The sequence below is a fragment of the Hibiscus syriacus genome, unplaced genomic scaffold (genome assembly GCF_006381635.1).
Source record: "Hibiscus syriacus cultivar Baekdansim isolate YM2019G1 unplaced genomic scaffold, ASM638163v2 tig00001120_pilon, whole genome shotgun sequence".
Classification (NCBI taxonomy): Eukaryota; Viridiplantae; Streptophyta; class Magnoliopsida; order Malvales; family Malvaceae; genus Hibiscus; species Hibiscus syriacus.
In genome coordinates this window covers 838503-865849 of record NW_024061845.1, presented here as the reverse complement: position 1 = coordinate 865849, position 27347 = coordinate 838503, and the positions used below count along the sequence as shown (strand labels likewise).

Sequence of the window (27347 nt, the reverse complement as noted above, 5' to 3'; positions counted from 1 at the left end):
ATTTTGTGTTAGATATATTAACTAAAGGTTTGCGATTTTAAGTTTGATTTTTGTATTACACATTGACGATTTTCATTCCAGCAGTTTTGATATCCTCCCTATATCAATTTGTGGTTATTGAGATTATTTATGAATTGTATTTTATAAATTATTCAAGGTTTGATTTTTATTTAATTGTTGGATTATTTATTACGACTATGTTAGTATAATATTTATAAAATAATTTATAATCTAATCGTTTTTATGTAATATTCAAATTATCTTTTTTTCAAACTTCGTTTTAAACGAATCTAATTTAAATGATGGTGTTGTTAAGCTCGACCAGCACAGATGAGCACCATTAAATTAATTAATAAAATATTAAATTGTTAAATACTAAATGTATAGTTATAAATTAGTTAATAATCTAAATGTAATGTAATTTAATTAAAATAAAATATTTATAAAACATCGGTTTTAAGATAAACTATATTATTGACCACCTAACTATTTATCTCTTTTACTTTAACCATCGATTTTTTAATTTTGTCACTGGGGTTACCTAACTATTTAAATATTGTCAATCAAGCCACCTACCATTAAATATTAACGGAAGAGATGATGTGGCAGTTAATAGATTTTTTTATAATTATACATTTAGTCCTCATTATTTATACATTCTATTAATTTGGTCATAACTTTTATTTAATTCGATAAATTCAATCCTCAATCCAATGATGACATGTATATTGGATTTTTTTGATATTTTTTATTTAATAAATTTTACATCCAATCAAATGGTGACACATGTCACCAACTGAATGAATGAAAAATTTATTAAATCAATAACCGATGTTGGTGGAGTTTGACCTAAGATACAACCCGAAAAACTAAGCACCTTAACCACTAAGTTGGACCACTACATTTGTCTAGTTTATATAACATATGTATATAATTTATAATATAGTTAATGGTAATAAATGATCTTATAAAGACTCAAACATGAAATAATTGAATAGTACGAAAATATAAAATATATATAAACAAATATTATAATTGATTAATAAATGAATATGTTTATTTATATTTTAATTCACATTTAATGAAAAAATTAAAAGAAAAGTGAATTTAAAATATCATAATTGAAATGTATCATTTTACATATTTTAAATTAATAAATTGTATTCATTATTCTAATTTTATTGAACTGAAATGTATCATATCTTATATTTTAAAATATTATAACGTCGATTGGATTCTAATCTTATTTAACAACTCTATATTAAAATAGACTAATTCAATAAAATAAAGTTTCCATAAAATTTTCTTCAAATATATAATGAATAAATAATAAAATATAAAATTCTTACTCTAACCGGGATATAAACAAGTCAATGCATAAATTAAAATGCTTACTACAATAAGCCCTCAACTATCAAGAAAATTCTAAGTCAACGAAGCTCTTCGTTATATTTTAATTATAATATATTAAATTTTATTTTTTGATTAAAATGATTTAAAATATAAATAAAATACATTCACATATTAATCAATTATAATATTTGTGTATATATATATATATATATCATATTATTGTATTATTCAATTATTTCATGTTAGAGTTCTTATTATGTCATTTTTTTTTCTTTTTATTGCCATTAACTATATATATTATCGTGTGATAGGTTCATCATTTGAATGGTGCAACCCAATGGTTAAAGTGTTTGCTTCATTTCTTCATGTCTTGGGTTCAGACCTACCAACAGCGAATATTGATTCAATTTATTTTATATTTATTTAATTGGTGATTCATGACACCATTTGATTGGATAAAAAATATTAAAATAAATAAAAATATTAAGAAAAAAAGTTCAATCACATAGTGACACATGTCACCATCTGATTGAGGATTAAATTTATTGAATTAATTAAAAGTTAGGACCAAATTAATAGAATGTGTAATTAATAAGGACTAAATATGTAATTATACAAATTTTATTAACTACTACGTCATCTCCTTCGTTAATATTTAACGACAAGTGGCTTGATTGACAATATTTAAATAGTTAGGTGACCCGATTGACAAAAAAGAAAAATCAATGGTTAAAGTAAAAGAGGTAAATAGTTAGATAGTCAATGATATAGTTTAGCCTAAAAACTAATGTTTTATAAATATTGTTTTTTAATTAAATTAAAGTTTGATTTTTAACTAATTTATAATTATACGTCTAATATTTTATAATTTAATGTTTTATAAAAAAACATAGTCATCAAGTATTGGGAGAGACAGTGACTAGCGATAGACATTTAATTCGAATTCGATAAATTTTAACTTGATTTAATTTTATAAAGTTAGAATTTTTTATTAAAGAAATCATATTTAAATTGAATTGAGATTTTCTTAAAATAAAATTAGATCGAGTTAGATTTATAGTAAAAGATATCGGTCCTGAAAATAATAATGTAGTTAATTTTTATATATTTAAAGATAATTGTTGCAATACTCTTCGCTCTAATAAAAATGAAAATTATATGTGTGTGAGGTTGAATGCGGGTTTTACCCTAAACATTGGACCGAATTTGGAATCAAGTGACAGCTGGAGAGATGTTTTACTCAAATCAAATTTGCGTGGGTTAAAAATCTGGACTGACCCACCTATAGTCATCCCTAATTATGACCCCTAAATTTTTTTATTATAATAATATTAATTTAAAACATATATTTAAATTAAGGTGTAGATACTTGAGGGTTGTGCAAAGAACGTCCTTCCGTGATTTTTAATATGCATAATTCAGAAACGCTAAAACAAAACATTCTGTTATTCTTATGTCAAAAGAAAAAAACATTATGTTATTCATGTCAAAATATATTGACTATATATAATACATAAATTGTAGCAAAGATTAAAACAAAAGCAAATTTGATCCCCAAGGGAAAGCTATGTCTAATTGGGTATGATGTCCCCATTCATCGTGTGCATGATCAGGGTCTCAAGGCCTGTTTTCTTATAGGAAATAGAATAGAGTGGATGCAGAGAGAAGGGTCTAAACAAGGAATCGAGTTGCTTAGTAAACTCGATGGTATCATCAATCTAGTTTTTCTTTTAGGGGTTGATACCAGACCTTGACTTACCCAGATCCTTGCTGTTCAAATAAAGGAAAGATGGCTGGTCGCTGAAATTCGATACCAGCTGCAGGGAAAACCCGGCATAACTTCTGTCTACCTTTGCCAAGCATAATTCATTAATGCGTCGGAAAAGCTCGTGCTTCTGGGCGAAAGGTTGAGCCGCATATTCTTCAAACGGCATCCACTGTGAAAAAATAAAAATAAAAACAGGGCAGGCGTACATGCATGTTCTTTTACACACTCTTAATTCAGGACTAGTCACTGAATGGAGGAATCAACTTGGAAAAATATGAGATGTACCTGGGCTGCCTCAATTTCTAGCTCTTGCTTCTGAATATCAAAGGATAGTGGATGCAACATGCATATGAAGAACATATCCGACTTCTCGAAGAATGTCTTGTGTGATTGCCTGAATTTAAGAAAATGATTTCAAAACAATGAAAATGATAGGGTACATAAATTGATAAATCTGGGAAAACCGATGCCAACCAAAAGCTAGTGCGCATGACTCGTTGAGTCAACTATAGTTTGTTTGATGGTATTTGCTATCGGGATAACTGAAGTACTTGAAGAGCTAAATTCATGCTTATCAAATATTGCACTACGTATACTCTCGCCTTATCCACATTTCTCAAATCCATTCCAATTTTGCAGAACCTGGTATTCTGTAACTATTATCTCATCCAAAACTTTCATAACCGTCATTTTAGATTTACGACCTTGTTTGACAATCATCGGCCAGTTCTAACTACACTAACTCGAAGAACAATAATGATATCAAGAGTCTATTTTCTTTTTGGTTTTCAAATATGCCCTTCATCCAAGCATGTCATGATTAGTAACATGTGTAATGTGAGTTGAAGCTATAAAACTGAATTTTTATTGAGATATAGTTGTGCGGTTTAAAAGCAAAAGGACGTGTTTGCTCATGCAAACATCATACCTGAAGCCTAGGACCTCCACAAACTCTGTCTCAATCTGAAAAAGTAAAAAATAGTGGTCTTCATAAGGCCATTAACGCTCATGTGAAATCCTAGGTGTATAAACAACAAATATTTATGTATACTCGTCACTTACTCCCGTCTCTTCTTTTACTTCTCTTATAGCTGCCACAGAAATATCCTCGCCCTGTTTGTAGAAGAGCTCATTTATCATTTGATAGCAACGGGAATTATATTTTTAGGCAACGTGGAAGTTCCTTATGATGGCACACCAAAAAATACCTCTTCAACCACCCCGGTAGGAATTTTCCATAAGCCTGTTCCTTGAAGAATGCCACTCTTTTCCTGAACTACGAGCACCTATCAACCAAGATCCTATTTAGAAGCACTATGAGAGAAATATTTTTGGGTTCATGAAACTGTTGGAATGCAAAAACGAAGTTTCGATCATTGCTTGTAACAGATAACTATAATATGTTAGAAAATGTCCTCTAGTTTACATCGTCAGCAGTCAAACCCAGACCAGATTCTGTAACAGGTGAAACTTATTATAACCACAAAAGGCAGGAATAACCAAACGGAAGAATCCAATTAACAAGTTCGACATTAGCGGAATAAAGAATCAATTGCTCGCTTTAAAAACTTAACACACAATGAACTTAAGGGAGTACCTCTCTTTTATCATTCAAGATAATTGCACCAACACCTACTCGGTGTGTTGCATTTGCAGGGATAGTGCTAGGTGTCTTAGGAATCCACAAAACAAGCATGAGGTAACTTGGCTCAGCATGGTGGTATTGAAACCCCTCCTGTAATCAGTTTAAAGTGTTTCAGAAGAACTTGACAGTCAAAACATCATAATTATAGACAAGAAGAAACAAAAAGAGCAACATAAAATTACCAAATACAAAATGAAGCTAAAACATATATCCAAAGTTTTGATCTACAAGTTAGGAGTAGGCAATGGAATAATATATTATAGAGCACCTTCACTGCAGTTTCAACTAGATGTGCGAGTCCAATAGGCAATTTAATCCAAACTCCTTTTTTACCCTGCACAGTAAATTCCGAATATAACTATAAACCAAAATAGCAAAACTAAGAAACTTAGAGCCCCTACATCAAGTTCCTAGAAGATGAATAACTTGATTGTGTAAATAAGATCTCTAGCAGCAATAACTGAAGTTAAGATTTGTTCATTTTGGTTACATCACAATCACCCTGAGAACACCAACTGATCACTTAGATAGCTGGTTCAGAATCTACTAAAATTCTACTTCCTCCTTGTTAATTCACAAAAATCCCCTGCATACAGAGTAAGACTTCGGCTCTGGATGAAGACTCAGCATTAGAAGTCAGCTTAATCGACTTGAGACCATTTTACAAAATCCAAGAAATAAGAACTTGTATCAAATGTACTGTTCAAATCAATCAATCATCTCAACAAAATTTCAAGGGAAAATAAGCAAAACAATAATAAAAATATCCATCTCAAGTTTAACCTGTTGCTTCCACTGCAACATAGAAGTTCTGAGCATAGTAAGAAAGGTTTCAGTGTCCATATGCTCCTCCATTTCCACAATGACACCTCCATGATCATCATTGATAGCAGGAAGCAATTCAGCATGCCATACTCCATTTCCGCTTACTGTTCTTCCAACTACCTCAGATAAATCCTCTGAGATCGGCATCTGATCCAACTACCAACCATCAATAAATTTCAAATTCTCAATAAAATATAAAAGGCTTAATAGCTAAAAAGGCCCATCTACTTTAGTGCAACTCTCACTTTGGCCCTTATACTATTTCTTCAACCAATTTGACCCTTCAACTTTCATTCCATCAGCATCATTAGCCCCCGATGTTTTCCATTGAAAATGGCACGTTGGCCAAACAGATTTTGCCATGTGGCATTTTTGTTAGAAAAAACAAAAAATAGCTAAATTTTAACTAAAATAAAAAATATGGAAAATCCAGAAAAATCTCCAAAAAAACAGGATTTATATTTTAGAATTTATATATTTTTAAAAATAATTATTTTCAATCTATTTTAAAAAAATAAAAAACATAAAAATACTAAAAGCGAAGTGTATATATATATATATTTTGAGCTTTTTTTTAATCAAATTCTGGAGATTTTGGCATCTTTTTATGATTTTTTAAATAAATTTCATAATTTTCAGTTTTTTTCATTTCTTTTTACAAGTGTGAAACCTGATTGTGTCATTATCGTTTTTATAACAGAAAACGTCAAAGGGTCAATGTTGCGGACATATTTAAAGTTGAAGTATCAAACTAAACGAAAAAATAATAAAAGGATCAAAATGAGAACTTCCCTAAAGTAGATGGTCATTTTAGGTATTAAGCCAAAATAAATCATCACCTACTACTAATAAATTACATAAAAAGGGATCTCTCCAGAGACGAATTACTTGCAAAGCCCACGAGCTTAGTTCAACTTGAGGATAGACGCAATTTTCTAAGTGAGAATTGAACCTCACTCATATTACTATTTAGAAAAAAAAATTCGGGGGAAATCAAATAACATAAAATAATTTTCATTTAATAAATGTGGCAACAATTGTATATAAATCAAACGACATAAAACATTTTCGATGAAACGAGAAAAAACCCTTGGTTTTTTAAAGATGAAAAAAAATGTTTTCTAAACTTCAATTTTAGCAGAGCAATGGAACCTACAACTAGAAATCAGTTAATACTAAACAGAGCTACAATAAGACTAAGTAAGTTGCAGCATGAGGATAGGAGAAGCGGTAACAGTTTGGGAATTCCAACTCAAATTTTCTAAATATCACTTCTAAAAAGAAAGGTTAATGTGAAAATCCTGTTCGGCTTAGCTCCATAATTTTATAATTCAGGAGAAGAAAGAGGAAATAATACAACACTATTAAACAAGGAAATGAAAGAAAAAACTGCTGACCTCCAAACGAGTGAACTACATTTCATTCAAACATTAACAAAAATAGTCCTCCAATTCAAAAACCTTCTAAAGCTAATTACTGGAAACCTTAATCAACGAATGCACAATCATAACACCCAAAAAGCTATCATTCAAAAAATTTCAAAATCAATGGCAGCATCGTCACCTGCTAAACAACGAAAAATCAGGAGCGGCAGAATTATCGCAGCGTTTTTGAAGCAGCCAAAGAGCTAACTGCTGAGCAGTGATTAATTGAATAGTGATTCAAAAACAAGAGTAAGAATCAAATCCTGAATTTGCTTTTGCTTGCGCTTTGTATTTATGGAAAACGAAGACAAAATGAATAGAACAGAAACGAAGCCGAGAGCGAGACGTTAGAAGAAAAGGCTTTAGTGCGTTGCTATTTATATATAGTTGTTGGGCTTTCGGTGGGCTTTGGGCATAGTGACTATTTTGTTACTCACTTATGCAGTGCGATGAGGTGGAAGCTGACGTTTATCCACTCTACTTTTTGAGCCAATAAAAACCTTTCTAAAAGCTATGTGGGCCCCCAAACTTAAAACCGCCCATTTTAGTGACGTACGGTGAGGGACTAGCGGGCGCAATGAGCTCTTTTTTTTTTTACTAAATATATATTTTAATATTCAAATTTAGATTTTAAGGTTTAATTTAATACTTAAAAGTTTTTTAATTATATATGAATTTAATTTTAAAGTAAATTCAAATATTAATTTAAATCAAATTAAAATTTGAAACTAAAATTCATTCATTTTTCCATTGTGACTTTATTTAATAAAAACATGTCTTAATTCATTTAAAATATTTTTTCCTTACAACTTTTTCAATGTTATCAGGTTTGTTTTTGTTCTCATATATAATTATATTAAATACGATTAAAAAATATGAAATGTTTAAAAATACAAAATATTATTTTTCAAAAATAAATATAGAAATCTTATAATATGTTATATGTCAAGAACCAATTGATTTAATAAGACGATGGACTATATTCCTTAAATAAGATCATGAGTTTGAATTTTAATGTTTACGTATGAAGTAAATTAAGTTAGGATAAACGTCATAAACTGGACCTTTACAATATCCAATATAAATTAGTCAATTAATAAATCTGATAACAATGATTATATCAAAAAATATATATATATATATATATATATATATATATATATGTCATAATAAAATTATATTAATATATGTGTTGTATTTATGTAAGAAATATAGTCCATATAATGATTTTTCAGTATGTTTAAATATTATTAAAAAAACACGATATGCATACAGCAACTGCTATATTAACATGGCATCTAAGTGTCAATCATAAAGATTTTGATTATTATAGGTCTTAGACACTTAAGTATGGTTTAGGGGAGACTTTCTAACGTTTCTATTATATTATGGTTGAACACAAATTTTGACGAAAACGGGGTCTTTCATTCACCAACTTTTCACTTCAGTCCATTCAAACTACCTTTTCTCCTAAGAAGAATTTGTGTTATTTAGATAATTTTATATTATACAGCTCTTTACCTTTGTGCACATATATATACATATCAAACTGACTTTTGAAAGCCCTCGCTCGAAATCATTATTTTAAGATCTTTATAAAATTAGTGACTTATCATTTAACCAAACTTCAACAAAAAAAAATATTGTGTATTATGTATGAGATTTGACATAATAATAAGGGCATTTTCAATCCCTTAAAGATCCATGTTTAGTTTACCATAAAACTTCTCTTTTTAATTTATTTTTCTTTTAAGGCAAAACGGTAACTTTTGCTCTTATAGTAGATTCAATTTATCATTTTCACTCCTATCGTATTTTCGCATCAATTTAGCTCTCGAAGTTATTCAATTGCATTATTTTATACCATACCCCTAACTTAAAACCCAAAATCGAGGACTTTGAGTTAGGGTTTATGGTTTATGCGTTATCAATTTAGGGTATAGGGTTTTAAGTTAGAGACAGGGTATAGAATGATGCAACTAAACAATTTGAGGGCTAAATTGATACGAAAATACGATAAGGACGAAAATAATAAATTGAGTCTACTATAGGAGCAAAAGTTACCCTTTTGCCTTAAAAGATAAATAAATTGAAAATAGAAGTTTTATAGGAAACTAAACATGAGGCAAATGTGACTCTTATGCCTTCTTTTAATAAGATGTTAATATGTATCATGTAATTTGTCCTTAGGAACATTTATCATCATTTAAATTATAAAATTTATTTTATTGAATTATATTAAAATTAAAATTAAATTGATAAAATGTATAAGTAATGAGAACTAAATATATAATTATATCAAATTTATTAACTGTCGTGTTAATTCTTCCATTAAATATTAACGAGATATGACTTGATTAGTATCATTTAAATAATTAATTGATCTGATCGATAAAATTGGATGATTGGTGGTTATATTAGAATTGCTCATAGGTAAACGATCAGAGGTGTAATTTACCTTCTCTCCTTTTTTTTAAAAAAATTATATCATTAGTTCATGTACTGTACATAAGTTTACAGATCTAGCATGTGCACTCTAGTTTTGATTCATATACTTTTTGAATTCTGAAATTTTAGCACTGATCAAAACAACACATGTACAATATAATTATTTGTTTGTGATAACTTAAACAATAGTTGCTAAATTCATAAATTGAATTACATTTTTCTTGATATTATGCTTAAGTTGTAGATTTTGCTCCCGTTTACAAATCAGTTATTTTAAGTGTATGTAATTTAGTCATATGATCCTTATGTTATGCTAAATTACAACTTGAATTTTAAAAAATTAAAAATATAAAACTAAAGTTAATTAAATTATAATACATATACTAAATTTAGAACTAGGGATGGTAAACGGGCGGGTCGGGTGCGGATACCCCTCCTCCATCCTCATACCCACCTAATATTTTCCAATCCACCACCCGCCCACCACCCATGATGGGTAAAAAATTTCAAATCCACACCTGCTCACGCAGATACATTCTCAAATCAATCCCCACACCCACTACCCAACTGAAGACGGACTCGGCTAGACCCGCCTGACAGCTAGGGGTGCGCAAAAAAAAATTCGATCCGACTGATCCGATCCAAAAATTCAAATATCCGATCCGTTTTTCAATTTTCGGATAGTTCGGATCGGATATCCGGAATTTTTTCCGGATTATAGGATCAAATATGTGTAACATCATACCGGGTTAGCGATCAAATTGTAAAATGTCAGAATTTAGTGATTAAAGTAGAATAGTTGAATAGTTCAATGATTTATGTGGAGATATTTCCTGAAAGTTTTTAGTAATTATTAAAGGAGTCAAAGGGCAAACGAGTCATTGAACAAGGAAAATAATTAAATAATAATTATTGAGTATTATAATACCCATGTGGAGCATGATTAAAAAGATAAGTCTCCAGACAATTCTATTCTTCATCTTCTCCAACCATGGTTTTCAGAACCGAACCGGCCATGCTACCGGTTCATTGGTTCAACCGGTCTGACCGGTCGGAAGAATCGGACGACGTCATAATTATTTAAAAAATTAAATAAAAATACCAAAAATATTTAATAAAAAATAATTTTTTATATCAAAAGTCATATTCAAAGCATGTCATAACATATATAAGTTAAAAACCATAAAATCAAGTGAAATTAAATGATTCAAATTAACTACAACATAATATTTAAGGTAAAACATATTAAATAATAAATATAATTATATAACTATAATTAAAAAATAAATTTGGGGCTAAAAAATCATAACAAAATGATATTATTTGGTTTAATTTTTTTTAAAAACAATCCCACATGGCTAAGAAACATAGAAGAGCATCCCAAAAGTCTAAAGAGTAAAAATATGAGAACAAAACAATCTCACATGACTAAGAAACATAGAAGAGCATCCAAACTAACTTCTATAAATAATAGATGTAATTTGTCATTCAAAATCATTGAGCCTTTTGGTGAGCATTGAGTGAACTATTATTTCACTTCAATCAAGCTCGAATTTTAGGCTTCAATCGAGCTTCTAAATTTTTTTTGAGTTCAAGCATTTTCGAGTTCAAGTTTCAATATTATATTTCGAGTTCGAGTTGAACTTGATAATTTTTAGCTCATGCGTTTGAGTCGAGTTGAGCTTACTTTTAAAGTTTTCAAGTTCGAGTCGAACTCAGCAATACTCGAGTTCGACTTGGCTTGTTTAACAAACGACGTTGTTTGGTTTAATTTAAAAAAAAACAAAATTGGCGGTTTTTTCCGGTTTTCAACTGGTTCGGTTTGAATGGTTCAACGGTTTCGGTCGGTTCACTAGTAGCGATTCAACCGGTATAGATTGAACCGGACTAGGCAGCGGTTCCCGGTTGAACCGGCCGGTCCGGTTTTCAAAACACTGTCTCCAACGTGCCCAAACTAGAGCAAAGTTGAGTTTTCTATTTTGTTGATTATTTGTTAATTTTAAGAGTGGGTTTTGATCATTAGATGATAATTAAGCTTAAGGAAATCTTAAGTTATCTTAAAATCAAAAGATGAAAAAGTTATGAAAGATTAAAGAAAATGAGGTTTTAAGTGAATTCTTGGAAAATAGTTGATAAGTTGAATTTGAAACTAAATTTGACTTGTCATAGGTGTGAATAAGAAGTTATAAGTGTTAAATCAAAGTTTGGATAACATAGAAAATTTGATATGATTCTTAGCCTTAAGAATTTGGATGAAATATGGAAGATTATAAGGTGTTGGAATGATAGGAATTTGTTAAAGCTGTTATAAATGATAATGCACATGTTATGTGATATGAGAGCTAGTGATATAGTTGGCATGCCAAGAGTCGAGGGTTTACCTATGTTCTACGGAACATATGGACATAATTACTTATGTCTTTCAGGACATATGGACAGTATACCTATGTTCTAATGAGCATATGAACATTTTACCTAGGTTCTTCGGGACCTATGGACAGTTGCTGAGGTTCTTTATGACCTCTGGATAGGTCATTCGGGACATTAATACGAGCTGTGGTGACAGCATAGTGGTGCACAACCTCAATGTACTCAGATACATTAAGTTCTAAAAAATGTACATGGGCTAATAAAGAGACAATAACAAATACAATACATATGATGTTATGTGTGTTATATGATATACATAAATGATAAGTACAAAATCATATGATAAATAGAAATTATAATGATGATGGTATATGTATATGTATGCATTTTATTATATGAAATGTTCTATAGTTTTATTATATGTTTATATGCCTCACTAAGTCAACGACTTATCGTGTGATTGTTTCACGCATAGGTTTTGAGAAGAGAAAATTTGATAAAAGTTATGCAAGACAAGTCAGTTCCTCCTTTCCAAAGATCAGATCAGAAAAGAAATGTATAGTATGTATTTTGAAATAAGGAAAGTGGTTGACATGTAAATAAGGGATTAAATACAATATGTTCTAATCAGTTTTGAAAAGTCATACGATTGAGTTTTGTAAATATTTTAAATGCGTATATGAAATTGATAAATTTTATACGGATGAAAGCTTAGATTTTTACGAGTTTTATGAACGTTTTATGAAAGTCACTGTAACAGTGCATCGATGCACAATTTTGCTTCGAAATTTTAGTGCATCGGTGCACTATAGTAATGCATCGATGCACTGTAGCACTGTTCATGGTAATGTTCACGGAACTGTTCATATTGTATAGTATTGTTCATAAATACGTTTTTGCCTTAAATTTTTTATAATGAAGCATAATTTAATAGTATATTATTGTATTTTCTTAATATGAATTCAAATGTTTTGATATTTTTATAAGAATATTGTTTTAAAAGTCAATGTGACATCTCAGACTCGTATCCGGGTCGGGTACGGGTTGAGGTGTTACAATATGGATTGATAAAAAATCATGTTCGAATTATTCGAAAACCCGAAAAAAATTTGGGCTATATTCGAAGACCATAGAAGGTTTTCGCATAAGACGTGGGCATGGCTTATTCATCATGAGCTATCGCAGAATAAGTCTGCAGTTAAGGCGTAGACACACCTTACCAATCCGTACAACCTTAAATTAGGGTTACGAATTTACAAGGGAAAAGGAGTTGAATGACAATTAAAAGACTCTATCCAGAAAAAGAAGATCAAATCTAAGTTGTATTGGTTTTGGGTTTTTTTAAAGATGTTTTTGTTTTTCAATGCATGATTATACAAATTATAATGTATAAATTATTCATAATTTTCAAAATCAGCATAATGTGTGAATGCACTTAAATTTAGAAGAATACCAAAATCGATAATTCAATATAAGTACATATAATGTGTTTCTTAAAAATCAAAATCAATATACGAATGCTCTTAGATTCAGCAGAATATCAAAATCAAAATAACGGAGTATTGACTATTGGCCTTGTATCTTGAACAGAACTAAGAGGATTAAATCTGAAAATGGGAGTATTCACCTTATGACAAATTAAAGCGACCACAAACAACTTCGATGCAACAAACAAGATTAGGGAATGTGGTTTTGTATATGTGTATAAGGTGACATACAACTATACTACCCGTAGAGGAGACCAGAGTAAAGAAGAGGAAGAAGGCATAACTAAATGAGTTGGACCTTGAGTTTGAAACATAGAGAAGAAGAACTACCAGAATATCGGTGCAGTAACCAAGAAGCAAAGCACGAGAGGTTTGAAAGAAAAAAATTGATTCATAAACTTATCCTTAATTTTTGTTTAAATTATAAGTTATATCTTATACAATATTAAGATATATAAATTAGTCTTTAAAATTATACCTAAATTCATAATGGTCCAAAATTTAATGAATATTTAGTAGGCGGGAGGATGCGGGGCGGGTAAGTTTTCAAACCCATCACTCGCCCATTACCCGCTACGGGTACCACTTTCTAAATCCACACCCGCCCACTACCCACTAAAGTTATACACATCCCCGCCCCAATTGAAACGGGTACGGTACGGAATATACTAAATTGTACATGTTTGCCATCTTATTCAGAACTTATACATAACGTATAGGCTAATGATGTAATTTCACCCGAACTAAAAATTGAGAAAAAAATACTTGATATTTGTGTGGACACTTGTACAAAGTTCCGACCACAACTTTGCAATTATTAGAATCTAAATAAAACAATTAAATTTAAGGATTTTTTTAATATAAACATGTTTTCCCTTACATCGATATGAGGAGAAAGGTGAGCGATTGCCAGTCACGTTTCCCTTCCATCGGTTTTTCAATGGCAAGTATATATACTTTAACAGTGCTTTATATTTATAAACTTGTTTTCTATGTTAAAAAATTATACACCTTCATTCAGATAGATGATGAAGATGACAATCTTTGGAATCCAAACTTTCGTGAGTCCACAGAAGAACTTGCTGAAAGAGTAGCCAAATTATTAAATATACCTCACGTATATGTTATATTAATAAGCTCGTTGCAAATTGATTTACAGGCTATGGACAAGGCCGGAGAAGGAGATGGTGGTAGTAAGCCATGGTTAGTTCTTCAACAGATACTGATAAATTTACTTGGAAATGAGGGCCATCCAACAGTAAGGGCTGCATTGTGCAGACGGTGAGAGGCCTTGGTTATGTCATTTCTTTTATCATTAATGCACCTAGTAATCATTAATTTTTGTTTAATTTCAGGTTCGACCATTGTGAGATCCGTTCAGTGGTGGTATTGGATAAAAGGTCAGCTTTTGCACTTGGTGGTTCATCTCCATCGCTCGGTTGTGGTCACCAGGAAGACGATGCGTTGAAGCTATCGGGAAATTTCCAACTAATTACTTGGTAATAATCTAAAGTCGTCGCTATTTCTGCTGGCTGTTACGTAGGGCAGAGGGTGGTCTCCAGGATTCTTTTATCTTTAATGTCTGTTTCACTCTTTTTGCATTGGAATTTTCTACTTTTGTCGGTGCAACTGAACGTTACATATATCTATTGCAATTACACCAAATTCTCACTCCAATGTATATCTGACCTATTCCCCAAAATTTATGATACAATACACAAATGATCTTGACTATAAGATATTGTTTTATTAAGTCCCTTAATTATTAAAAGTTCTAAAACGATTCTCTTATTATAGGACACTGTTTTGTTGAGTCTCTTAATTATTAAAAGTTACAAAATGATCACCGACTATTCATTATGTTTCGAACTCGTCCTTTTTCTTTAGAAAAATTAACGATCATCTAAGGTTGATGTTAACATGCTGATTGAGATATGATAGCCGTTTGAGATTTTGGTATCATATTTTATCATATATCAGTCAACATGTTAACGTCCAACTTATATTGTCATTAATTTTTTAATGGAAAAAAACGAGTTTGGAACACATGAATAATCGGGTGATCATTTTGTAACTTTTAATAATCGATAGACTCAAAAAAATAGTATCTTATAATCGGAGGACCATTTGTATACTTTCCCCTAAAAATTGTTTGAATTTTGTTTTAAGATATTTTTATTTCAGTTTTATTATAAAATATATTTTATATAATGTCTAATATTATCTAATCTATTATCAATGTTTTTATAATACTTTTTATATCTATCATATTTTAAGGGTAAATTACATGTTTAATATCCAAATATCACTTATGTTCTATTTTAATCACTCAACTATTTAAAAATAAATATTTTTAATAACAGGTGACTAAAAAGAAATCAAAACGCAATGTTAAGTATGAATTAAAAGAATAATACTTAAAAAACCTTTTCTTTTATTAGTTTTTTTCACTACCTCTAATATTTATTAGTTTTTTTAATAATATCTTAACCTTTTAAGTTCTTTATCTTTATACATAATATACGTGACAACCACCATTTTTTTCCTTTTCTTTTTCTATTTTTTACAATCTTATTTTTCTCAAGCAACCTAAAATTAGCAAGTTGTCTATTTTTGATAATTTATTCTCCATTTATCAAGAGTGGTATAAGAAAGTGTTCCTAGAAAGCGATTCTTATTTATATAAAGAAATATTATTATTCATGATTTGCATGACAATATTAGTATAGTTGGGTACTTTTGAAAGAACAATATCAAATAGTTCTTTTATATTGTTAAATAGGAACTAATATATGAAATATATATTTTTATTTAAAATATCTTCTACATCATGCATTTTTAGGGGAAAATGATGATTTATTATATATTTCGTGTTATAATTTAAAATGATAAATTTATAATATATTACATGTTATTAAATAATCTAAATGAATTGACCTCTACTATGTATGGAATATTGGACGCTAAAAAAAGCAAGAGCCCATTGCTTTCAATGTCAAGATCTTAAAATAAATCATGACAAATTTTAATTTGAAAATTTTACGAACATTCAAAATTCAAAGTCAAGCAACATTCTGTTCCTTTGAAGTTATCTGCCCACCCACCTCACCCATCATGACTAATCCAATAAGCTTGTCATCCATTTTTCTTCTTCTTTTTCAACGTATTTGAAAACCGTGTCTTTGGTTACCTTTATAATATGAATGCAAGCATAAATACGACAATCTCTTAACATAAAATCGCATCCATCCCTAATAAAAACGACGTGAATATTTCAATTGATTAATTATTTTAATAAGAAATATAAAAAATTAAAATGTTCAATTAAAAACAGGTAAAATGTATAAATGAATCAATTAAAACAATAAAATCATTATAAATAAAAGAAGAATCACACTAATCGTTGAAATTTTTTGAATTAACTCACTTAATAACAGATGAAAAAACAAAGAAATTGATATAAAAATTTTCAATTAATATTAGTTTTGGATTTGATTCTAAACAGTTTTTTTTTGTTTTCATTAATAATAATAATAATAACATTTTGATTAAAATATGTAAGATAAATTTAATTCTTTGATGGATTCAAAATGGCATGTTAATTATAATAAAATTTAAATTCGGATAAAATCCAGAAGAAGAAATGCCAGCTAATGTGCATTTATGAATTTTATCCTCCAAATTATAGGCAGTGTTGGAATTTTTTTTGGAAGAATCTTCCAAAAATCAATTGGACCCTTTTGTCCAATTATTGTAAATTAAAGGCCCAAAAAAGGGCCTGAAAGGTACTTACAACTGTTTCCCATTTAGCTATACTTCCCAAGATGTAATAATATATGTTGATGACTTGTTTTTCATTATTTTTTACAACATAAAATTCTTATTTTTTAAGTTTTAATTAAAATTAAAAACAATATATTTTATTATTATAATTAAAATTAATTGGTATAATACATAAATGAAAGTTTAAAGCTTCAATTGCACCAAGTAAGAGGACATAACAATATTTAAAAAGAAATCAAATGATTTTTTATAGATAAAATTATCTGAAAATAAATAATATTTTGAATCACGAAAATAAAATAAAAATGTTTTTTTTCATATTAAGAAAAAAAGTTTAAAAAATGCTAATTAAAAAATGAATAAAAAGAAGAGGGCATAAATGTTATTTCAACTTTTACTTGGATTCTCTCTTTCTTCTGTATGCAGGTGACGCAAGTGTCAGTTTTGGCTTCTGAGTTGGGGTTTCCTTAAAAGAAGCAAAGGAAATTAAACCCCCTTAAGCAAATTTAGAGAAGAAAATAGAAGAGATAGCAAAGGCCCTTCTCTCTCTCTCCCTTTTCTTTTTGATCCCAGAAACACTTTCCATAGCCAAGGAAACTGTTTTTAGAGAGAGAAAGAGTTACCACCATCATGTCTCTTGGCTATGCTGAGAAGCTCTCATTCATTGAAGATGTGGGTCAAGTTGGAATGACTGAGTTCTTTGACTCAGCTCATGTTTTACAAGATAAAGTAGTTTTTTCTCTCTCTTCCATTTCAAATTGTTGTTTTTATTGCTACTCTTATGATGTTTCTGATGATTCTGTCTGCTTTTATAATAATACCCGTTAATGCTACTTAGGTTTTTGCTTGGTTGTCAGTTTCGTGTAATGTTGTAAAGATGGTGTTTTCGAATGTTCCTGATATCAAGTTTTTGTGTTTTTAGGGTAGCAAGAGTAGGGGTTTATTGGGTTTAATCTAAAATTTGTTACCTCCTTGTGCTTTCTATGATTGAATTGGAATGTTAAGTGGAAACTACAGTCTTTTGTTTGGATCCACGACAGGCGCTTAAAGGCTCAATTTTTGCTTAGTTTGATAAATATTTGGCCTTGCATGCATAGTTTTGATTGTTATTTAGTTTAATGGCAATGTCCTTTCGTAACTGTTACATACTCTAGAATTAGTCTGTTGGAATGATGCTCTAAGATAATTGATAATATTTCTTAATGCTTCTATTACCTTTGCTGATCAAAGTTTAATGTTTGCAATGGCAGATTGAACAGCTAGCAAAATTGATAGAAAAGGTTCGACCCTATGCTATCCTCTCTTGTTAGTGGTTCATATATTAATATGTGATTGGTCTGTGTCAATCAGCTTCTTTAAGTCTTTGTTTGTGCTTGCAGAGTAAGCATCTAGTGGTGTTTACAGGTGCAGGGATATCAACTTCTTGTGGCATTCCTGATTTTCGAGGCCCCAAAGGAATATGGACATTGCAGGTAAACCATGGCTTATATTCTAGGTAGACAGCTACGTGTTTGATGAACTTGTTGTCCCATTTAGAGAAAACTTTGTTTAGCACTCTCAACTTGTTCCTGTGGAGTTCAGTACTGGGAAGTTGAAACAGTTTCCTTAAATTATGTTGGGTTTCTGAAGAAAATCCTCTCTGTTTTTTCCTCAAAAAATGTTTTGCATGTTGAGAAATGCCTTAACAAAACAAATTTCTAACTTCCTAAATAGCTGACATGTTTCGGTGTTTGACAAGAAACAAGTATTCACTTGAAAAAGTATCAAATTTTAAAATATGCATTCTTGATCTACCTTCTGCATAACCTTCTTGTTGATTTCTTAAATTTTAATTGATCTAATGCAGCGTGAAGGTAAGCCCTTACCTGAAGCATCCCTACCTTTTCACCGTGCAATGCCAAGCATGACTCATATGGCTCTGGTTGGATTGGAGAAGGCTGGCATTTTGAAGTTTGTTATTAGTCAGGTAAGCTTGGTTATGTTATTACTTTGGTGTGTGCCAAATGTATGTGTTGTATCACTCTAGTCTGAATATGGTTAAATAGAGTAATTCGAGTTTCTTATTTACACTCTTAAAATCCCCAGTCATGTTGACTTAAACTTTTATCTTTTTTCCTCTACATTTTACTAGAATGTTGATGGTCTCCATCTTCGATCTGGAATACCAAGGGAGAAGCTTGCTGAATTGCATGGGAACTCGTTCATGGAATCTTGCCCCTTGTGTGGTACTGAGTAAGAAACATATTTCTTTTATCAGAAGCCAAAAATGCAATTCTTAAGCCTCTTCCTTGTATATTCTTTATGCTTATCATTTTACTCATTTACGCTGTTTGCTTTGCCCATAAAAGCAGTCCCATCTCCCATAGTTGTCTTTTTCTTTTATTTGGAAGCTTGTCTTCCTTAGATGAAATCTTATGTTATCATAAAATCTTTGTAGGTATTTGCGGGATTTTGAGTTGGAAACTATTGGATTGAAGGAGACATCACGACGTTGTTCTGATGAGAAATGTGGTGCAAAACTTAGGGATACAGTTCTTGACTGGGAGGTATGCTTGCATTTTCCTTGATGCACTTGAATTAGGTGTGAGATTTATGATATTCTTTGCTTCTTAGCATTCCAAACTAATGCACTTACTTTCCTTTTGTTAGAATTGGGAGGTAATAAAAAGGAAGCATATTCTATAAGCATACAACCAAATTTGAGTCCTACCTCTCCAGTAATATGCCCAAGATGTCTTATGTGTTCGGATATGTTTGTAAAGCCAACATATTAGAATTTTGATTTGTCACATTGCCGAGTATAGTTTATATACGGGATAAAAATAGTATCTGTTGTTTCCTCCGATCTAGAGGGCTGGCTTATGTCCATATACTCATCTAAAAGGGTGGATATGAAATATGCATAAAATAACAACTAATTAACCTAATTCAGTGATATAACATACTGGCCAAGAAACCATGTTAAAATATGTTGCTTAGAATACTTTGTTCCCTGTTCATTCCCTCAATCTGCAGGATGCACTGCCGCCTAAGGAGATGAATCTAGCAGAGAAGCATTGTAGAATGGGTGACGTGGTGCTTTGTTTGGGGACAAGGTATTTTGCCTTAATATTGTCAACCATTCTGATTGGTCGTATTTGAGGAATTAATTCCTTCATAACATTTACAAGATTCTAACAATATATTTTTGTAAACCATTAGCAGACAACCTTTCATAATTTGAAGTTTGTGCGGGTAACTCAGATCAAACTTCACATAGTTTCATCTCAGAAGATTTTGCCAACCTAAAATTGCACATGCTGGAATAATCTTTACAAATATGTTATTTCTGCTCCTAACTTAATATTCATAATTTTAAAAAAAATCAATATATTCATAAAAATGAATTTGTTAATCTTGAATAAATAATTTCAAGTGACTGTTTTGAACTACAAAATATACTTTTCAAGTAATTAAAAATCATGTGGATAATGTCACAAAGTTTGGACTCCAACTGATGAGTTTACTACAAAGTGTTGCACAAAGGATGAGAAGAAGGTGGAACAGCAATTTTTTCGTGTTTGTTATAGTTTAGTTTAGCATATCATTTGTTTCATTTTGGTTTTTGGTTATTGGCATAACTCTTCTGTACAGTTTGCAGATCACTCCTGCATGCAATCTGCCTTTAAAATCTCTTAGTGGTGGGGGAAAGATTGTTATCGTGAATCTTCAGGTATCCTTTCTTTGCTTGAGTATTTGCGGAAATCTTTAAAAAGTAAATTGGATTTGTACCATTTTTTTCTTCCATAAATCAACGTAGAAGCTATGCATGATGAGTATGCTTTATTAAATGCATCTCGATCTCTGATGTTTGAGATGTGAAGTTCCCTTAACCATGAAGCTTTGGTTCCTAAAAGGCTTGCAAATTGTCTATATGGAATTCTATTTCAATGAAAGCTTCTTAGTGGGCTATGTGATAGAAGATTTCACCATCGTAGCTTTATTGTCATCATCATCATTATCTCTAAGGCCTCATGTAAATCCATATGCAATTTGTGAACCTTTAATAACTATTGATTGAAGGAAAAGGAAAATGTTCATGAGAATTAAGTTCGAAAAGTAGGTGTGACTATTTAGCTTTCTTTGCCATTTCCTTTGCTGTTGGTATGGGCAAGGTTGGCATACAGTTATTGGTAATTCTTTATTTGATGTTTGCAGAAAACTCCGAAGGACAAGAAAGCAAGTTTGGTGATCCATGGCTTTGTAGATAAGGTAACATAAGATCCTTAATGTACTGACTATTTATATGGTCTTGGTTGATTAGCTAAGTTTGTGCGCTTATTAAGCATGCAAGTTAACTATTGTCATATATTTTAACTCATAAAAGGACAGGTCATTGCTGGAGTCATGGGGCTTCTTAATATGCAGATTCCTCCATATATCCGGATCGATCTCTTCCAAATTATTCTAACTCAATCCCTAAGTTCTGGTAATTTTCTCGATAGCATGTATCAGTTCAATTATTTATAAAAATTACAGAAAGGGTTCATGTGCCTACACATTATGCTTCAATCCTATCTATAGAATATAATATTTTCAATGAGAAACGATGCATCTTTTAGGTCATTGACTTGATATGAAAATACATATGTTGCGATAGATAATGCTAGTGGGGTTTGGTATTCTTTCCTGCCGGAAATCCCTTGTCATCGTGTTGTATGGCTTTGATAAGTCGTTTTTAGTTTTACTTCTTTAAACAGTTTGGGTAATTTTATTTCTCAGTAGAATTGTGTTGTATGGCTTTGATAACCTTATCTGTAATGTTACGGTGAACATGCTCTTCAAACTAACAATTTGTTTTGCTTCTTCTGTTGCCAAAACGAAGTAGACCGTCCTGTGCCCATTTCATTGGAATATAAATATTACCTAAAATTGTATCGGAATCAATTGTTTGAGCCATTATTTTGTTGATTGATGACATGACTTGTTCATTTACATTGCAGATAAAAAAATTTGTCAACTGGACCATCCGCATTGCAAGTGTTCATGGGCTAAGTGCTCCATTGCCATTCATTAAGTCTGTTGAGGTGATATTAGATTTCTGTGCCAATCTTTTCATGTTCGTTCTTTCTGGAACCGTGAAGCATCCATAGTAGGCTTTCTACAATCTGCTACCAAAATTGTCTTGGGCTTTCATTTTCTGCTTTCTAAGTCATTAAGGGAAAGCCGATATAAATTCAAGGTTGCATGATCTTGTTTATCATACAATCAATACGAGATGAGAACTAGCTGGGCTTGCTTATTCTGCATCAATTACGAGCATCTTTATGTATATTTTTTTCTTGACTGATTCTTTTCCTTTGCCGGTGCGCCAGGTTTCCTTCTCTAACAATCAAAACTACAAAGAAGCTATTCTACATGCACAGCCGTTTCTTCTAAAAAGGTAGCTATGGAGTTCTGAAATGTCTATGGTTCTACATGCATATGTGAATACCATTGAAGGAGTTTCTGGCTGAATAAGACGAGAGGCTTTAGTTGACCTTAAGATTTCTAAACATTTTCTCTTACTAATCTGATATGGGATTCATAAAATGATGATATCTAACCTCGTCTTATGTTATTGATGTAGTGCTTAGGTGTTTGGGGTCATGCAATGTACACCATCTCTCTATCATCCTTTCTCATATCTTGTTTGTTAATGTGTTTAGGAGAACCGTTCGGACCGAAACATTTGAGATATTGTTGAACATCAAGTTTAGTGATGGATGTGGTTGCCTTAACACCCAAATCCAAATTCCTTTTAATTTTGAGGTGAACAGAGATTTTCATTGCTTATTTATGCTAATTTGAACTCTGCATTCTATGTATGCCTGACAAATTTGTAGCTCTCCACCATGCAGGATCAGGAATTGACTGAAGGTTTTAAACTCGACAAGAATGCCACATTTGAAAAGATGGGAGAAGCAGCGATTCAAGATTCGAGCTATGGGAAGAATGTGGTGGTGGAGAGGAAAATCGATTTGGTCTCGAAAAGTGAGGTCACAGTTCACGCGATCGTAACTAATGTGAAAACATTTGACTGTCAATTAAGCAACGGAGATGTGAAGCCAAGAAAAGAAGTTATGAATGGTTTGACAATGACTCGGAAGCAGCGATCCAATGGACGCAAGCGAAAAACGAGACCGGAGAGAGCAGAAGTGTTGTAGTTTGGGGGGTGTATATGAGCTAAAGTTTGATTAGATCAAAGTTATATGCATATATATGGAAGGGACTGAGTGAATTTTGTTAGATACTAACACTCGGGTCTCTAAAGCCACCATGGTTAGATAAGTAGAAACTTTTGTTAACATCACCCAGTCTTATAACTATGTATTTTCCATCTTCCTAGCATTGATTCTGCTGCCTTATGAGCCTTTAATCTTATCCCTTTTAAGCTTCTAGGAAACCACTAAATGGTAAATGCACGACCTTCAGAATCTTATACGTATTTGACTCAGTAATTATTCGAATGAACTGAAAATTTCCCGAAACAGAATTAATTGATGAATTTACAGATAAACTGAATTATAAATTATACGAACTTAAGTATCTCGGGTATATGTTTCCAAATTCCAACTATGGCTTAATGAGTTGTATATTATAATGTAAATACTATACTTGAGATTCTAAAACTAAAATAAATAATTAAATGTGTAAAATACGTATTAAATTATTAAACATAGATAAATAATATTTTTTCTTAAATTATTTTTTGTTTAAACATATCTTTTTCTTATTATATTAAAACTACAAATTTAATAGACAAAGTCCAATACATATTAAAATACGTGTACATTAAATTTTAATCATATTTTATTATAAATTAAACTATTAAATTTACTTGTACAAAAAAACTATTAAAATTTACAAATAAATAACATATTGATATAAGTTTTTTATTTATTTTTATCTTATTATATAAATATATATAATTAATTAAAATAAATAATTCAATGTGTAAATACACATACATCACACACGTATGAAAAAATAATAATGAAAAACTAAGAACAACACTTCTCAATATCTGAAGTCATTAAACATGATAATGCATGCTGTAAGTATCAAAGTTAATTAAATTTACTCATATAATTATTTTTAAATTTAAATGCATTTGATTTATATAATTATTTTTTAAAATATTCTTTAATTATTTAAACAGTGATTTCTTATATAATAATAAAAGCTTAAGAGTGCCACCTGTAAACCCCGGTTAGGGGGAGGGCGTTGTCCAATGAGAGAGGTTGGTGTGACCGGCAATACTGAGTTCCTCGTTAGAAACGCCGGTTTGACATGTGGAGTGTGTCTGTGTATCACGATAAATGCCCACTTGAATGGTCAAGTACCCATTCTGAGGGCACAAGTCCCTTAAATTTCTTTTCCCCCATATATATATATATATTACTTTTTTTTTCCTTTTCTCCTTTTTTAGAGACAAAGCCATGGAACGTGGTAATGGGTTCAATCGTTTCTACAAGCAATCAAAATCAAGTTCAGGTAAGGCAACACAAAAATTCATCAACTTTTTTTTTATTAGTAATAATCTTTGCATGCATGAATATATATATATATATATTTTAAAATGGTGGGATTTTGATCCTGAAATTCTCTGTCGGATTTGACATCGTTTTGTTTGTTGCATGCTACGCTGCAAACTTGTTTTCATCATTCCAAATCTCCATTCTATTTTTTTTTTTTTCGTTTTTTTTGAAACCGTTGTCGGTTTGAATAGAGTTATCACCTTTCCTTTCAGTTTTCTCTTGTTTTTCCACCATTGTTTATGAGGTTAGTTTTTGCTTGAAAGTTAAATATATTCAAATCAACTTTTTTGACTTAAAATCCAGTCTTCTACTGTATTTTTACACTAACGGTTGCTTACTTTCGTCTTTTCCTCTTGCTAACAACTTTTTTTTAAATTTAATAACTAATTGTGGCGTAATAAAAATATAAAATGTGGTCTATAATCAAATAAATATTTTTTTAATTTTAATTTATTTTACTTTTCAATACTGGCTTGGCTTGCATGCAATCTTTTGAACTCCAATCCATTGAATCTCTTTACTCGAATATCTGAACAAATATTTATTGTCTAATATAATAAAAGCAAAGGCGACAATCCATTTACTCGTATCATATTTGTGTTCGTTGTTCTTTCATAATTACTTTTAAAATATTATATATACATATAAACTTCATTGTGTTAATAACTTGTAGCATCACAGTTTTAGATTTTCATTTGTTTTTCTCATTTTTTTTTCATGTTATATTCTGAGTTGTTTACTTTTATAGATATTTTTATGTTATGTTTTGAATTTTTTTAGTGTTTTCTGAATCATATCTCTATGAAGGTATGCTTTATTTTCCTCTCTTATATAGATTAATTGAATTCATAGTAATTCTTAATATTTTCTAGGAAGGAGGAAAAGATAAATTATATTTTATTTAATAAGTTTTAATGTTTTTATTTTATTTTATTGAGCATCTATTAATAAAAATGGAATTATTCTCGTAAATAATGTATGTAGTTCTGTTTGAATTTGTTATGGTGTTTTGGGAAAGAGGAAATCTTAAAATCTGGAGAAGTGGAAAAGGCTTTGACTTTGGGCTGAGATCCCCCTAACACAGAATCTAAAAAGCGCTAGGTGGGGTCCGTACTTTAATAACAAAATTTAGGCCCATCACGAAAGATGAGGCCCAATTAATCGCTCGTGCCTGGAAAATGCACTTACCTCTCTTGGATTCGGCACGTATGACATGCAGCCCACTGAGGTGGCAGTTTTGTGACTTCCTTTTTATTTTTCTTTGGTTATTGTTGAAATTGCCTTTATAGTTGTTTTCTTTATATTGATATTAAACCATAAATTTATTATTTATATGTATATTAAATTTATTATATATATTTATGCTACCGATCATTAATGTTTCTTTGACTTTATATACAATAGATTTTGTAATAAAAATTATTTTGTTTGAAGAATATTAAATTTTATATAAAAAAGTTATTAAGATTATATGACGAAATATTTATAGTTATAATTTGATTCTCAAAGTTTTAATTAGTGCTTTTTTTTATTTAAACATGCTATTGGAATGACGACTCGTGTTTTTGGCGGTCTTAATTTTTATTCCAGGGTTTAGCATCGACATGGGGGTAATTCCTCAAACCCCACCACCGCCACCACCAACAACTGCAGCGCTGCCAACTCAAACAACATGCTTCCACCGTGTACGGTACGTGAACAAGATCAATACATGCCGATTGCCAACGTGATCCGAATAATGCGCCGCATCCTCCCGACGCATGCGAAAATCTCCGACGACGCCAAGGAAACTATCCAAGAATGCGTTTCGGAGTACATCAGCTTCATCACCGGGGAAGCCAACGAACGTTGCCAACGCGAGCAGCGCAAGACCATCACTGCCGAGGACGTGCTTTGGGCCATGGGGAAGCTGGGTTTCGACGACTACGTCGAGCCGCTCACCGTTTTCTTGAACCGGTACCGGGAAAACGAGAACGAAAGGACTTCACTGCGCGGCGAGCCGATTTTGAAGCGTGGGATGGACTACGGATCGTCGATGAGAATGGCGCCGCCTTATGTACCGGCTGGTTTCCATGTGGGACATCACCAGGGGATTTTCGATGGGACGAACGCCATGGGAGGATATTTCAGAGATGGTTCTAATGGTAATGCTGGAGGAGGATCATCTTCTTCACATGCTTCTTTGACAAATAACTTTGATCCATTTGGTCTGTACAAGTGACAAGATCAAGATGAACAAAAAATGCCAATAAAATATGAAAGAACATATAAACTTGGTAAAAACATTGGTGTGGCATTTGGGGTTTTATTTTGTAGTTGCTTTAATGTACTCAAACTTGAGGGTATTCATTGATAAGGTTGAACAACTTTTGCTTTAATTGTCTTTTTATTTTATTTTTATCATTATATTCACTTCCAAGGCTAACAATGTAATGAATATTTTTGTAAATGTCTACTTTCATTTTTTAAGGAGGATTAATATTTGATGAGCAAATATAATTTTATACATTATTGATGAATTAAATAATATTATATTAATAATATATTTCATTTATTTTATTAATTATGTTTAAGATTATATATAATTGATATAATGAACATTATTATTAAAATAAAATTTTAAATTTAAATGAATAATTTGGTCATCGAATAAATTTAATGAATATAATTTTTTAATTAATTTAT

At 30.8% G+C, this 27347-nt stretch overlaps 3 protein-coding genes and 1 long non-coding RNA gene across 5 annotated transcripts; 2 read left to right on the top strand and 2 right to left on the bottom strand.

Moving 5' to 3' along the window:
• Positions 1 to 455: 455 nt before the first annotated feature.
• Positions 456 to 22026, bottom strand: LOC120121838. Its single transcript, XR_005516022.1, has 4 exons — positions 21893 to 22026; positions 14238 to 14243; positions 13904 to 13909; positions 456 to 466 (listed from the first exon to the last, which is right to left on the bottom strand). It is a non-coding gene; the product is annotated as an uncharacterized LOC120121838 (long non-coding RNA).
• On the bottom strand, positions 3028 to 7299 carry LOC120121807 (nudix hydrolase 10-like). 2 transcript variants are annotated; one of them, XM_039141113.1, is made up of 9 exons: positions 7155 to 7299; positions 5550 to 5747; positions 5035 to 5100; positions 4719 to 4793; positions 4330 to 4407; positions 4184 to 4234; positions 4050 to 4084; positions 3407 to 3515; positions 3028 to 3290 (listed from the first exon to the last, which is right to left on the bottom strand). In XM_039141113.1, exons 2-9 carry the CDS (start codon positions 5736 to 5738, stop codon positions 3084 to 3086), a joined length of 810 nt encoding a protein of 269 aa, XP_038997044.1. In that variant the 5' UTR covers positions 5739 to 5747; positions 7155 to 7299; the 3' UTR covers positions 3028 to 3083. The 2 variants fall into 2 exon arrangements, with proteins under 2 accessions (XP_038997044.1, XP_038997036.1); XM_039141105.1 differs by having other exon boundaries at positions 3030 to 3290; positions 4719 to 4856.
• On the top strand, positions 17483 to 23439 carry LOC120121829 (NAD-dependent protein deacetylase SRT1). Its single transcript, XM_039141131.1, has 14 exons — positions 17483 to 17832; positions 18354 to 18383; positions 18483 to 18575; positions 18950 to 19069; positions 19235 to 19335; positions 19541 to 19649; positions 20119 to 20198; positions 20737 to 20815; positions 21301 to 21354; positions 21475 to 21572; positions 22088 to 22169; positions 22458 to 22525; positions 22791 to 22893; positions 22968 to 23439. The coding sequence occupies exons 1-14, from the start codon at positions 17734 to 17736 to the stop codon at positions 23286 to 23288; spliced, it is 1437 nt and encodes a 478-aa protein (XP_038997062.1). The 5' UTR covers positions 17483 to 17733; the 3' UTR covers positions 23289 to 23439.
• Positions 23440 to 24563: 1124 nt separating this feature from the next.
• On the top strand, positions 24564 to 26907 carry LOC120120795 (nuclear transcription factor Y subunit B-9-like). The gene is made up of 2 exons (XM_039140329.1): positions 24564 to 24635; positions 26269 to 26907. The coding sequence occupies exons 1-2, from the start codon at positions 24564 to 24566 to the stop codon at positions 26881 to 26883; spliced, it is 687 nt and encodes a 228-aa protein (XP_038996260.1). The 3' UTR covers positions 26884 to 26907.
• Positions 26908 to 27347: the final 440 nt, after the last annotated feature.

Bases quoted from the DNA above. Each gene is read 5' to 3' on its own strand.
- LOC120121807 (XM_039141105.1), bottom strand. From the start codon at position 5,738: ATGCCGATCTCAGAGGATTTATCTGAGGTAGTTGGAAGAACAGTAAGC. The intron at 4,235-4,329 runs GTATTTTTTGGT...TTCTACAAACAG, and splicing joins CTACCGGGGTGGTTGAAGAG to GGCGAGGATATTTCTGTGGC. The intron at 3,516-4,049 runs GTATGATGTTTG...TCTTAAATTCAG, and splicing joins GTGGAGGTCCTAGGCTTCAG to GCAATCACACAAGACATTCT.
- LOC120121829 (XM_039141131.1), top strand. From the start codon at position 17,734: ATGTCTCTTGGCTATGCTGAGAAGCTCTCATTCATTGAAGATGTGGGT. The intron at 20,199-20,736 runs GTATTTTGCCTT...TCTTCTGTACAG, and splicing joins GTGCTTTGTTTGGGGACAAG to TTTGCAGATCACTCCTGCAT. The intron at 21,355-21,474 runs GTAACATAAGAT...ATAAAAGGACAG, and splicing joins TCCATGGCTTTGTAGATAAG to GTCATTGCTGGAGTCATGGG.
- LOC120120795 (XM_039140329.1), top strand. From the start codon at position 24,564: ATGGAACGTGGTAATGGGTTCAATCGTTTCTACAAGCAATCAAAATCA. The intron at 24,636-26,268 runs TTCATCAACTTT...TAGCATCGACAT, and splicing joins CAGGTAAGGCAACACAAAAA to GGGGGTAATTCCTCAAACCC.